This window comes from Conger conger, chromosome 1 (genome assembly GCF_963514075.1).
Source record: "Conger conger chromosome 1, fConCon1.1, whole genome shotgun sequence".
NCBI lineage: Eukaryota > Metazoa > Chordata > Actinopteri > Anguilliformes > Congridae > Conger > Conger conger.
In genome coordinates, this window is record NC_083760.1 from 21,923,642 (window position 1) to 21,937,442 (window position 13,801).

Sequence of the window (13,801 nt, forward strand, 5' to 3'; positions counted from 1 at the left end):
ACCATACACCACCAAGTTGTTTTCGTGCGATGAAAAATGACATTCACTACTATGAATGACCGACAAGCTTAGTTTACGTTTTCTATCATAACTGAGCTCCGATTTGTTTTCATTGGCCACGCCTTCATTTTAACCGAGTGGTTCCAGATCATTTGCGCGTCTACCACGTTCATGGGGAACCTTTAATCTCGCTCACAGAAGAGACAGCATCAATTCCTTCGCGTCAGAGCCACAGGTAAGGCGCATTCTGAAAGCACTGTTCTTAAATGATCAGCACAGTAGGCTATATGGTGTAGTCGCAGTATAAGTACGACCAAACTTAATATTCATGCTGGATTATTGCCTGCTGTATTTTATTTTTTATATGATAAATGGCATAAATGACTTCACAGCCAGATAGCAAATGGAGGCGAGAATGTTAGTTGAAGTTTGACAAAAGTATGTAAGAGCATGCCTCTACATCGTAAAGAGGAACAGGATGTCATATTGGGATGTTTGCTTGTTTAAAGTCAAGAATGTTGATTATTTCTATAAAGTGTCTCCTGTGAGCAAAATATCGTGTTGAAAACGAAATGTAATTTCGTTTAGGTGGTACGGAATGCCACCCCAAATCTTTTATTAAGCCGTGACAAGTCCAGTACCACCCACATTTGTTTGATGCGCGTGCTATTTTCACAAAACTTGAACAAGGGACATATGATAGTTCATTATTGATAGGACTACCGCCTATTTTGATTCATGATTAAGATATTTTTTTTAGTTTATTAATCTATTTGACAAATTGTATGTGTGAAACCGCCTGTAAACTGTAATGGAAGTTTTACAGCTTTTCGTAACCTATTAAACATTTGATAATGAAATGTAGTAGGCTTGAAAATGTTCACTTTTCTAACGCTGTCATCGACTGTAACACCTACCCTACTTTTTTAAGGCTCCCTATTTTGAAAATCAGAGCTGTAAAATCGTACTGAAGATAAGTTATACACTAATGATGACAGTCAACCGTACACTATTATCTTAGGCTATCTGTTTGTGAAAACGGAACTGCCACCGAGAAACATTAAAGTAGTCTACCAGATTAATTGACCGAAACCGGTTTCTTTCACATAATAAATGTCACTCTTTACGCCCACTGTTTGTTTTCTTTTTAGGAAGTTATTTATCAACGATATGGTTCTTCTGTTTCCTCTTTCTAAAATAACGCGTAGGTTATGCCCGTAGGGGAGAGATGCGTTAAGATACATTTACTTGCGTTTTTGCTGTCCGTCGTTGTTTAAAGATGTTAAAAACTGCGAGGAATCTAAATGAGTATGAAGGAACAAGTATTGACTAATATATATTTATTTTACGAAGCTACAAGCAATGATATTATGGAATACTTTATTAACAGAGAACTTTTGAGCCTATACCGACATATAATGAAAATCTTATCAAAGACATTGAAATGATACATTTTATGTCGGAATACAACATTGGCGTTTAATAATCTCGGTGAGGAATATCACATCTGAAGACAATCTGTCAATATGTAGAAATAATGCAAGAAATCGAGCTATTCCCTATAAAAGATTGTGATTAAATGCCTTACAGTCAATACAAGTGGTTATTTTCATAAGTAATCAAACATCAAACTTTCCATCTATAATTAAATATGAAATATGGATTGAGGTACTCCATGTAGCGTTAAAATGTAGCAGCAGTCCAATATGTAGGGTACTGTAAATTATAGATTAAAACATGGGACTTCTGATGTATTCTGTTCTGTGTAAAAGAACAGGAGCAAGAGGTGTGGAATATTTCAAAACTATACATTATCTACATTATTGAGGTATCTGATTCCGTATAGTTACTATGGCCAGGTGCATTGTGTTCAGTTTGATTCACACAGAACAGTTTTTTGCTGGCAGAACTTGGCATGCTTGACTTTTTCATTACGACATGTAGGTGCCTATATCCAAATGTATTGTACGGTGCATTCATATCTGGTGTTTTGCTCATCCACATGCCATCTTGCTCTCAGTCACAGAACACAGTTTATGGTCTTGCGGCTTCACTTTTTGGCATGCTTATAATATGACCAGAGGACGAATGTATTTAATTGTTTAGCACAGATGGAATGCCATTAGTGTCAAGTCAATGGTCTTTTTTTCTTGATGTAATATCAGTTGTGAATGAATCTTAATAAGAAAATAAAGCAGGAATAAAAAACAATGATTAATGAGTAAACCTTTTGTACGTTTACGGTCATAAACACCATTAGATGTACATGTGAATTGTATTCTATCGTACGTATATATATCTTCTGGACATTTTTTAACAAAGACTCATAGCTCAGACGCTGCTCAGTTTTTTTGTTTTTTTTTTGTCATTTTTTCCTGACTTCAACATCTTAAACCTTGATAGTAATAAAAAAGATGACAAGATAATTTTATTTATTTGATTAAAAGCGAATACATTGATCTTTTGTGTGGTCTTTGGAAGACCTTCGTCTGCCTTTGGTATTGTAATTAAAGAAGCCTTTTTATGGGGTTTATAAATCTTTTTATCATGCATATTAACTGTCCTTTAAAATACTAGATGAAAGCAGAATTTTACCATTTCTCAGTTCTTATAGAGCTTGGTCTTCTGTTTTATGAAATTGTGTCTTCACATAAAGTATGATGGGTCTTTTAACATCCCTTACAATTAATATTTAATGATGGAATTTGATTCTCATTGAAGATGTCTTTGTAAAATCAAAGATGAAAACTAAGCTCTACAAGCTACCTTCTGTCATCACCTATCAGGCTGGGGGAAAAAGCCTTATGTATAATACAACTGCAGTAGGATTCCATGGTCACTGAACGCTTCGTGTTCTGCAGAAATGAAAGAAACAAGGTTGTTCGTTTTAATCAAGGAGTTGAATTTAACATAAGAGAGTTTATTCAATAGGCTTAAAGGTCTACATCATAGTCTAAAATGGTACACTTATGTATTGACCCACTACATTGAAATCATATTGCAGATTTATGCTTATCAGATAACCCGTACACTGTTCTTATGGTTCATATTTCTAACGACGTGGTAGAATGTTGTATTTTTACTAATTACATAAATGCCCATGTATTTGTGTGAATGTTTAAACTTAGTATATTTTTCTTTTGCAGGTAAACTGAGAATCAAGGCACTTCCTGGCTCCAAAAACCAAGTGGTTGCAGAGTGTCTAAGCGGCCATTAACTGTTTCATCGATTGTGTCGGGAGCATGAATCTCAGCCTCTCAGACCAGAGCATGCACACATCCAGTGAGGGCTACCCGGAGGAAGAAAAAGGCGAGCTGCTGCACCCTTGTTTCCGGAGAAGCATGTACGACGATTCCCTGACCACCTACTCAAATGGATCCATCATCTCCCAGCTGCTGAGGAAAACCATCCAGAGCAAAAGGGTTCTAGAGGACAATCTTTTCTACCTGCCGGCCACCACCGTGTCCAGCTCCACCATGGCCGACTCCAGCCAGGAGGACCAGAGCAGCAACTCCTCCAAGGAGAGCATGGTGGAGCTGGCATCCCCTGGCAGCCACCCCTCCGTCACCGCCAGCCCTCCGGCTGACCGGCCCCTGAACGAGCACCACCAGGCAAAGCGCGCCCGGGTGGAGAACATCATCAGAGGCATGGCGGGATCGCCTAATGCGCGGGTTCCAGGAGAAGGAGAGCGGAGCGAGGCCGATGGCAGGGACGCCAGAGAGGCCTACAGGGAGAATAAAAGGAAGCAGAGGCTGCCCCAGCATCAGGAGCACAGCCTGGGCGGAGGCCCCGGAGTCAGCCGAGGAGGGGGTGGCAGTAAGGAGGAGGAGTGTCAAAGGCTCAAGGAGCAGCTGCAGACCATGCAGAGGCTCCTCAGGCAGCTCCAGGAGAAGTTCTTCCAGGTTTACAATCTGAGCGATTCTGAGCAGGAGGACCGAGAGGAGGTGGGCCTGGCTGGCTCCATGGAGTGTGAAGAACCCTTCCAGGGGTCTGACTCTGAGCTTCACGGGGACCAGGACAGTGATTTTGAAAAGAGGACAGACAGCGTTAAAGCAGGCCGAAGAGGTGCAGTAAACGGCGGCCATTTTTCATTCCATAAGGAGGGGAAGAATCTACCTGAGACTCTCAAGCATGAGCTCTCCAGGGCTGTGAGTGAGAGTGTGGACTTGGTTTTTAAAAAGTTTTCCTCAACTCTATCTCCCCAGTTGCAAATGGGGCAAGTTGCAGCACATGTTAATATAGGACCCGAGAAGAAGACCCAAATATTGTGTGTGCAAGAGCAGCCACTCACTGAAGAGTCTATGAAGACAAGGGCCCTGGAATATTATGAGAGCGCTGAGGTGCAAATACCTGAGGACCAGACGGAGGCACTTTCACTGGTGGTTCGCAAGCCACCTCTGAACCACCCTAATTCTGTGAATCAGGCAGTGAAAAGGCCCTACCCAGTTCACCAGGCTCCCTTTCAGTTCAGCTACAGTGCCCCCCTTCACGAGAACCAGATTCTGGAGCATCTCCTCAAGTATGGCCCCCACGGCAATTTCGGAAGCCTTCCGTGTCTGCCCCCGGGTGTGGACAGGTCCTCCCCAGATTCGGTGGACTTGCCATGGGACACCCTTTCTGCCAGACCCAAGGTGAGCTCCACTCAGATGGTCCACCACGCCCGATCAACAGCCTTGGGACAGGTGGCGATGGATAGCCTTTGCCTCCCTCATGTTAAGATGGAATGCGGGGACCTGCAAAGCTTGGCGGAGAGGAACCCTTATATGTCACTCAATATATCCTTTCAGGTAACAGAGGTACTTGCTTGTGAGGAGATGTAGATATTTCCTTAGCCAAACATATCACCTTGAGGGTATCACAGGTTAGGCTGATAGTAGCTTCAGAGTGTTGACTGTCATTTTCATGGTTAGGTTTCCAACAAAAGTCAGATCTCCCAATAAAATAACACCACTTTTTTTCATCTGTGTAAGCCATTGAATTGCCATATGAATCCAGGGCTTGTATGTGACACAATGCACATAAGATTGCAAATAATTCACAAAACACATTTGTCAATGTCCTTACAGAGTTTTGCTCAGTGTTTTGGAGTGCCCCATAATAATCCTCCTTCTGTCCACAAGATTATTATTATTGCCATCCGCTGCCTTTGAAAACAACGGAGAACCAACAAAGAAACGGCAATTTTCCTTTCTTCCCTCCCCATTCTAACAATGGCTCGGTGAGGCTCGACATAGCATTAGGACTTTCAGTAGCACAGACTTCAAGGAGAATTTTTCCTTTGATCTTGGTAACCCCAAAAAAATTACGGCATCTTCTTTAATCTGAGCAGAGTAATAACTTTAAGTCTAGAAAAAGACAAATAAAAAGGAATACAGGGCTTTGATAAGAATTGCTAGGAACAAAAGCCAGTTTTCAAAGGCAGAAAAAAACAGCAGTTTCTGTTCAGGAAATTCTGAGTGTATGTGTTTTCTACACTTGAAAAAATGTACTCAGAATATATTTGTCTTCAGAGTGATTGGAGTGCACCTTGAAGGTCACGTTTGGTTGTTTGTGGGAAAAGCATTTGATTTACTGTGGCCTTAACACTTGAGCTTCCAGTGTGTGCTTGATGCATTTGTGAAATGCTAAAAATGCTAATAATGAAATGCTACAACTGTATCAACTAAAGTATTAATAGGGAAGACAGTTATTTTAGTTTCAAAATTAAATTTCACATTGCAATTCTGTTTAGCGGGACATACAAGGGTGAAATATTATAAATACGATGATTTTTGTTGTCATTAAGTACATTTACGTGGCTGTAAGTTTAGATTTTTATGTAAATCTAAACTTACAGCCATTTTAAAGATACACAACTTATCAAATAGTTTATAGCTTCTACATATATTTACAATGGTCACTGTATTTTCTCACATTCCATGAAGATAGCATTCAATATTTCCATTTTGAATTGAACTGAATATCATAGCTCCTGGATTGGTTCTTTTATGGTCTGAGAATAGTTTGCAACAATACTGCATCTACAGCCATTTTGCAGCCATTTAGCATTTTTGTGTATGTCAATTGTTTAAATTCTAATTTACGGTGCTCTCCCAGATTGCTCATTTTGCTCATTTGTGGTTCACTACAAAGACTATAGAGAAGTCAGTGTTTTTGTCATGATAGCCACTGAGGAAACCTTTCGGAAAATCCCCCAAAATATGTTTTTAAAGGTCATTAAAACCATATTGCTACTTGTGATGTCAAATGTTTTCAGTTTTGTTGGCCTTGGGGTGAGAAGAGGTTTACTATCCTCATTATGTAGTAAATCTCACATCTCTGCACACTTCCTAATAACAATATGTCTAATATTTCATGATAAGGATACTCATATTACATGCATGGGGCATGCATGTCTGTGTGATTGTGTATTGGGGGGTTGATCATGGGTATGAAGTTTCAGGAGAATCCCTACTGGAAAGTTGAAATTAAATGGTACGGTTATCAAAGACGTCTTTGATAAATGTAAGTCAATAAGCACAGATGGCTTTTCCGTTCATTCTCTTTCTTCTCTCTTATTAAGGAACTTACTTTTCTTATATATTGCCTACATTAAACTACAGTAGATAACAACAAATAAAAGGTTCACATAATAATAATAATAATAATAATAATAATAATAATAATAATAAAAGTAATAATAATAACACTACTACTACTACGACTAGTAATAATAAAAATAATTACAATTACTACTACTACTACTACTACTACTAATAATAATAATAACAATAATAATAATAATAATAACACAACTACTACTACAACTAATAATAATACTACAAAGTATTATTATTATTATTATTATTATTATTATTCATTTAGACTACAACGATCTAATCACAAAACTGAGATGTAACATTTCTTACTATCCAAACAATGTTTTCATCCCCAGCAGGCATTTCCCTGAAAGCAGTATTTAAACCCTCTAATTAAAATCCCTAATCTAATTTACAAAGCTATTTTGCCTTCATGCACATAATATTGTGTCTTTATTGACTCCTTTGGCAGCACGCTGTTATACTGTAATGTAATTCATTAGGAACTGAAGATTGCTGTGAGGAAAGAGTGCGATTCAGATTGTGAAGGAAGCCTGGGATGTCCTTCAATACAGTGCACTTTTGTTCCATAATGTCTTGAGTCCTTAACTTTTGCACATTCAGGAAGGTCTAACACCCAACCATCTGAAGAAAGCAAAGCTGATGTTCTTCTATACCCGCTACCCTAGCTCCAATGTGCTAAAGACCTTCTTTCCTGATGTCAAGGTAAGCAATGTAAGGGGATTGTATTTATTTTCAAATTTACACGCCTTTCACAGACTTACCCGGAGCGAATTACAAAAGTGGAGAACATCAGGGTTACTGTATTCTCAAAAATAGTGTAAAGATCACCAAAAAGGTATAGAACCAACAATAAATGTGCCACCAGGTTTGATAGAAGGGAGCACTACACTTGCATCAGGCCAATGATAAATGCACTGCTATTCAGCTCAACTAGCAACTGTGGGCACTGGAACATTCCGTGTGGAAATGGGTGGAATCCAGTCTATCAACATTAGTGTTTTGTCCTTACCTCTGAATAAGAAAAGTACACAAGTGTTGTTTTTTTCCTCTACTTTATATTTCTATGTTATCAATAAGGGGCAGCTCTTGTTTAGGTTTGTCACTCAAAGTTATGGACAAAGCGCCACGGCCGGCTGGCTAGATTGAATACCCCAGTTAAAGTCGGCTAGCCTGACGTGGCCTACGCCAGCCGTCTGGACAAGGCCGTAAGCCCCGGGTTAAACAGCAGCATCCTGTCCAGCTGGTCCCCTTTCTCTCAGGCCCTTCCTGGTGGAGCCTCATCGAGTCTCCATGCGGAGCTGACCCCTGAGGTCAAGAGAGGCTGCATCTCCTTTTAGCCCCTGACCCTCCTGTGGGAAGTCACGCCGAACAATAGGGGTCTAATCCCAGTGTCCGAACCGATCACATCACCCCGAGTCACCGGGACGGAGGCTTCCTTCTGCCCTTACGATGCAGATTGAGAGAAGAGAAACATCTTTGATGGCAGCTTGGATAAAGACCCGGCCTCAGCCCCTGGGCATTTTCTCTTTGGTCTTTCTGGATGAAGAGATGAAATAACAAGGCTAATGACAAGACTGAGTTTGGGAACACACTGCTTTGGCAGACGGTTTTTAATTTCAACAAGGTGGTGGGAAAAAAGGACCAGTGCAATTCCAAAGTGACAGAGCAGATCAAACGATATGACATGTATGCACAAGATGATTGAAAAGAAAAATATCTAATAATTGAATCATACATATTTATATCACATTTATCGAGTTTAATATGTGTAAATGGGGGGAATTGCTACTATTGTTACAGGACTGATTAAATAAAACTTTGGTAGGTATGACAAACAGCACAATTCATTCATTTGCTATTTTACAGTTTGTAGTATTCAACTATTCCACTTTTTCTTCTAGTTCAATCGTTGCATCACCTCCCAGCTCATCAAGTGGTTCAGCAACTTCCGCGAGTTCTACTACATCCAGATGGAGAAGTTTGCCCGGCAGGCCATCGTGGATGGAGTTAACAGCGTGACAGACATGTCCGTCACCAGGGACTCGGAGCTGTTCCGCGCCCTCAACATGCACTACAACAAAGCCAATGACTTCCAGGTAGGTAATGGCCCCCATTGTGAACCTACGTATGTTACCTTCGCTATTTCTTTCAATAGGAATGATTCTATTCCTGTTCCTATTTTTTTTGCGGGAGTGTAGCTGATGTTCACTTGTTTGCTTTTAGGCTCATGGTTCAAATGGTTAGATAAACTCAGTGAACACTTTATTAGGTAGACCTGTACACCAACTTGTTAATACAAATATTTAATCAGCCAAACATTTGGCAGCAAATATCAGAATGGGGAAGAAATATGGTCAGTGGTAAGTGACTTTGACCGTGGAATTATTGTTGGTGCCAGACAGGGTGGTCAGAAATGGCTGATCTCCTGGGATTTTCACACACAACAGTCTCTAGAGTTTGTAGAGAATTGTGTGAAAAACCAAAAACATCCAGTGAGCAGCAGTTTTGCAGGTAAAAAGACTTGAGAGGAGAAGGGCCAGACAGGTGAAAGACAGGATGGTGACAGTAACGCAAATAACCACACATTACAACAGTGGTATGCAGAAGAGCATCTCTGAACACACAACGCATCAAACCTGTGGATAGGCTAAAGCAGCAGAAGTCAAAAAGTCTAATAAATACCTATATCTAATAAAGTGCTCACTAACTGTATGTTTGTTGATCTGTACAACAACGTAATTCAACTCTACTTCTTAGTTTTGAGATTGGGTCCAACTGAAACTACTACGTTCTCTGGTGGGTGTTCGAAAAACAATTAAAATCAAGTCACACCCTCCCACAATGATTCAGCTGCATTACAATACATTAACTCTTGATTCAGTTGGAGCAACTGAATAAAAGCGACTTTATCATAATATGATGACTAATTGGTTGTTATTGAACAACTGTAAGACAATTTGTTGGCTTTGATTGAATCCAGATGTTAGTGATTTAAATGGAGCTGGAAATCATCTTTTTAGGCCCAGGGCCTGGACCATAGCCCAAAAGCAATAAAGGGATAAAGAAAAATTGAAAAATTAGGAAATACATACTTTTATTTTATTTTATGCACTTTATATGTGTTTATCAATCAAGACATTGATAATTTCAATGTTCAAGTACTGCAAAGGATTCAACAAAGAATTTGTAATGTCTCATTGCAGTAGACATTAATGCCCTTATTATATTGAGCATGTAAAGTGTGAGCGGTAAAGCATCTATACATGCGTGACATAATGCCTTCTACTATCTGGGGAAAACGAGTGGGTTTAATAGATGTCCCACTGAAACGCATACAGGCTATCCCTGGCCTGAATCTCCCTGTACACGGTCCCTCCGGCCCGGCCGGGCGGCAGTCCTCGCCGAACCCCGCGGTCACGTATGAGACGTGTCCTCGCCCTGACCCTCACGGCGCTCTGCACCTGCGTCTGAGCCGCCTTTAAACCCGCTGTCCAAACTTCAGCGCGCCGCTTTATCTATCTGTGGGAAGAGGAAGCCGTAGAATCCCGCTGAAACAACTCGGGATTAGGGAACCGGCACGCCTGAGCGGGGCCGGGATTGCTACTGACGCGGAACGCTGAGAAAGACGCTGCGGATTCCCAGGGAGACGGCCGCTTCGGTGGGAAAGGCCCGAGACAGTTTTCTTTACCTTGGAACCAAGACATTCCTTTCCCAGGGCCCGCTTTGTGTTCGGAGCTGCGGGGAAAGAAAATAACTTATCCCAACAACAATTCTGTTAACTATTCTGCATGAAATACCGCCCCCACCCTCACTACCTCCTCGTCCAGTCACTGGCGCTGAGAACGCAGAGGTGGAATTCCTCTGGAGGTACAGTCGGTTTGAGAGAGGGCAACAAGGCTCCAGAACCAAAACAGCACTCTTGTCATGGTCCGTTAATGCGTCTGACATTGTATTTGTTTTATAAGTGTTGAGAACAAAAAAGGATGGGAGCTGTCCACTTTGAAGTGAGGGCCTGAAAGATAATACTTATTGGTCAGGGAACAGTCATGTTGATTTGGAGTGCTGGAGTTTACTCTCCATCGGTGCACCAGCCTGTTGACCACACTGTGTCGAGAACTCGTGTTAAAGCCCACTGGTTAAAGGGCAACTTTAACACAAAATGTAACCCAATTTCATGTTTTTTTTTTTTGTTGAATTTTACACAAGACAAACAGTGATTCATAATTTTTTATCTCCCCTTAGCTTCAGTTTCCCAAACTTTAGTGCCTTGTTTTTTCATTGGAGAAGATATATTATCGGGGGTTGTCTCTATAAGCTGAACAGGAAGTTGCTGTAAAAAAAAAAAATTGAATTCAATTGAATAATCTTTAGCTCTGTATTACTGCTAATGTAGAACAATGAGGGAGAAGGAAAATGTACAAATGGAATATGAGCAAAAGAAGAAGAAATATTACTAAGTGTTGGACAAAAAGACTGCACGTGCTCTGTGTTTGTTTTGTGTTTAGCAGCTAGTATGTTACTGTGATTCAGCAGGTTAATTTTTGGTCCCTGCACCCACAGGTTCCAGACAGATTTCTTGAAGTGGCTGAAATTACTCTCCAGGAGTTTTTCAACGCCATTTCCATGACCAAAGACACGGACCCTTCCTGGAAGAAAGCAATTTACAAGGTCATCTGTAAACTGGACAGCGATGTCCCTGATGAGTTCAAATCATCCAACTGTGTGTAGAAAGATCACAACGTTTTCTTTATTTACATTTAGAAAAATATCACGCATCTTGCTGTGGACGTTCAGCGCACTCTTCCCCATCCCAAGAACTCGTGAATTAGCCTCCTGAAAGGCAGCCCTCATCACTTCTGTTTCAAATGGATGTTATATATTTATGTATCAGATACAAAGTTGTATTACTGGGAAGTGTTTTAGCACAAGTCAAGCTCTGTAACTGGACAAATTATAATATTGACTGGTTGGTTTGCCACATTCAAACTGAGTATACTTTTACCAAGAAAAAGGTCCTCTGACAAAGTGTGTGTAACCATGATTCCTGGGGCTCTGTTTCGCAAATGTATGAAAAGCAACAACAAAAAAGGATTTATGTCTCCTCACACTATGATTTTTATATTTATTGGCCAACGGATTAATTTGGTTGATTGTAAGTAAGAATTCAACTGAAATGAAGACCCATCGGGAATCCATTTACTGTTGCTGTCGCACGTGCCGCTTTGATCTACAGTAGATCATAGGGAAAGAGCAAGCCATGCTGGAATGAATGGCCTGTACCCTCACTCTCAAATATACTTAATAATGTCCTTATGTTCTTCTTATTTTCCTGTGGTAATACTCATTGGAGCTCCATAAAGAAAATGTCAATCAAGCATTTCAACCAGGTTGGTAGCCTGGGGTAGCCTGTAGCCTAGTCGCTAAGGCACATGACTGGAAACTGGAAGGTTGGTGGTCAAAGCCCTGGTGTAGCCACCTTAACCCCACATTTCTTAGCTTGTCTAATCAACTGTAAGTCGCTTTGGATACAAGTGTCAGATAAATAACTGTAACGTGATGTAATGGGTTGGAGGGGGGACTGGATTTAGCACGCTGGGATATGTCATCACCCTACATCATCATTGTTCTGAATAATTTTTGTGAGTCTCTACTATCTCTAGTATTTGCACATCAGAACCACCATCAGACTCAAGTGAAAAAAATATGATACAGGAAGGATTATGATTTTAGAGTTTGCGTATGATTCTCCATTAATGGATTTCAGCTATTAAAAGATGATGAATGGTTCTGACCTTGAGTTGACTGTGTTGTAGATAGATTACAACTATTGACAAGGTTTGAGTAAACATCACTGTATCTTTGGTCTTTCAATAATTTAGTTATTGCTCAGAGGTTAAGTGGACCCTGCAAGAAATGATAAGCGAATGCAGAATGGTTGTATTTTGCCGAATTCTTTATGAATATATATTTAAAGTTGGTTTTCATCTATGAAATAACAGTTTTGGACAGTTTTTATTTTTGAAGAATATGAATTGATTTTGAAAAGAGTAAAAGAGTAGCCTTATGTATAGTGCAAGTAGTTTGGAGAATATTTGTGCCCATTTGCCAGATACTTGTAGATGTCAATTGTGGAAATTCCATGTAGAGGCTAATGCTGATTTTTACTGATTTTCGTGTGAAAATTCAGTTTTGGGGCCCACTAAATGGGACTCATGAAAAGGTGTTCATGTAAGCATCATGCCTGGAAACTCCACTGCAGCATCTATTCATTGCTGTAGTCCAGTAGTACCATTATTTTCAATCAGGGATAAACCCATTCAACACACTTGTTCTATACTTTTTGTTTCTATAGTCAGTGCAATTTATTAAGTTTACATTTTTGTAGTGATTTCCTAGCTGGGCAAACTGTGACAATAAAGCTATGATTCATTATTTTAAAAGAATTGCCTGTCTTATTTTTATTAGGAAAACAAGAGATATGATATGTCGTACAATTATCTATTGAATCTTGGAAAGTCAATACCAAGCCTTTTAGTATTTTCTTTTGTTGTGAATTGCAACAAAAAGGTTAGTGCACGACTATAATCTCCATCACTGTCAGTTAATGTGTTTGAGGCGGCCTCACCTTTTACAGCAATCTCTTGCAGGTCACACTGTTTTCTGCTGCACGCTATATTATGCATGTCATTATCTGCACAATCATTGCAATACATTCATTAGGATCCATGTGTGTGATAGCAGAATCCTGAGCCAATATAATAATGGTGTGACGTAATAGTGTTTGTGTGGGCATGCGCATGTATGAGTGTGTGTGTGTGTGTGCGTGTGTGTGTGTGTGTGTGCGTGTGTATATGTGCCTGTGTGTGCATGCATGTGTGTTTTGTGGCAGGTGGTCCTCATGTGAGCCATTCTTTGGAAAATAAAAGGAAAATCCTTTGCAAAACTACAATATATTGGAAAATATAGACATTTTTGCTGCTTTAAAACATTGCAATGTATCTATTCTGACAGGCATTGAAATATAGTTCACACTTATGTATGTTTTTTTATATACTGAAATATGTTTTAAATGCTGTATATTGACTGCTTGATAAATACGTAGACTATTTTCCAAAAAGCCAATATACTGTATGTAAAATATATTTCAGTATATTCAAAAAATACATTACTGTGAACTATAGACATAGAATAGACACATT

The 13,801-nt window shown here is 39.9% G+C and overlaps 1 protein-coding gene across 1 annotated transcript; it reads left to right on the forward strand.

The window, feature by feature from the left end:
• The first annotated feature begins 168 nt into the window (after positions 1-168).
• Positions 169-13,045, forward strand: prox2 (prospero homeobox 2). Its single transcript, XM_061256361.1, has 5 exons — positions 169-235; positions 3,147-4,775; positions 7,197-7,304; positions 8,504-8,698; positions 11,163-13,045. The coding sequence occupies exons 2-5, from the start codon at positions 3,243-3,245 to the stop codon at positions 11,328-11,330; spliced, it is 2,004 nt and encodes a 667-aa protein (XP_061112345.1). The 5' UTR covers positions 169-235; positions 3,147-3,242; the 3' UTR covers positions 11,331-13,045.
• The last annotated feature ends 756 nt before the right edge of the window (positions 13,046-13,801 follow it).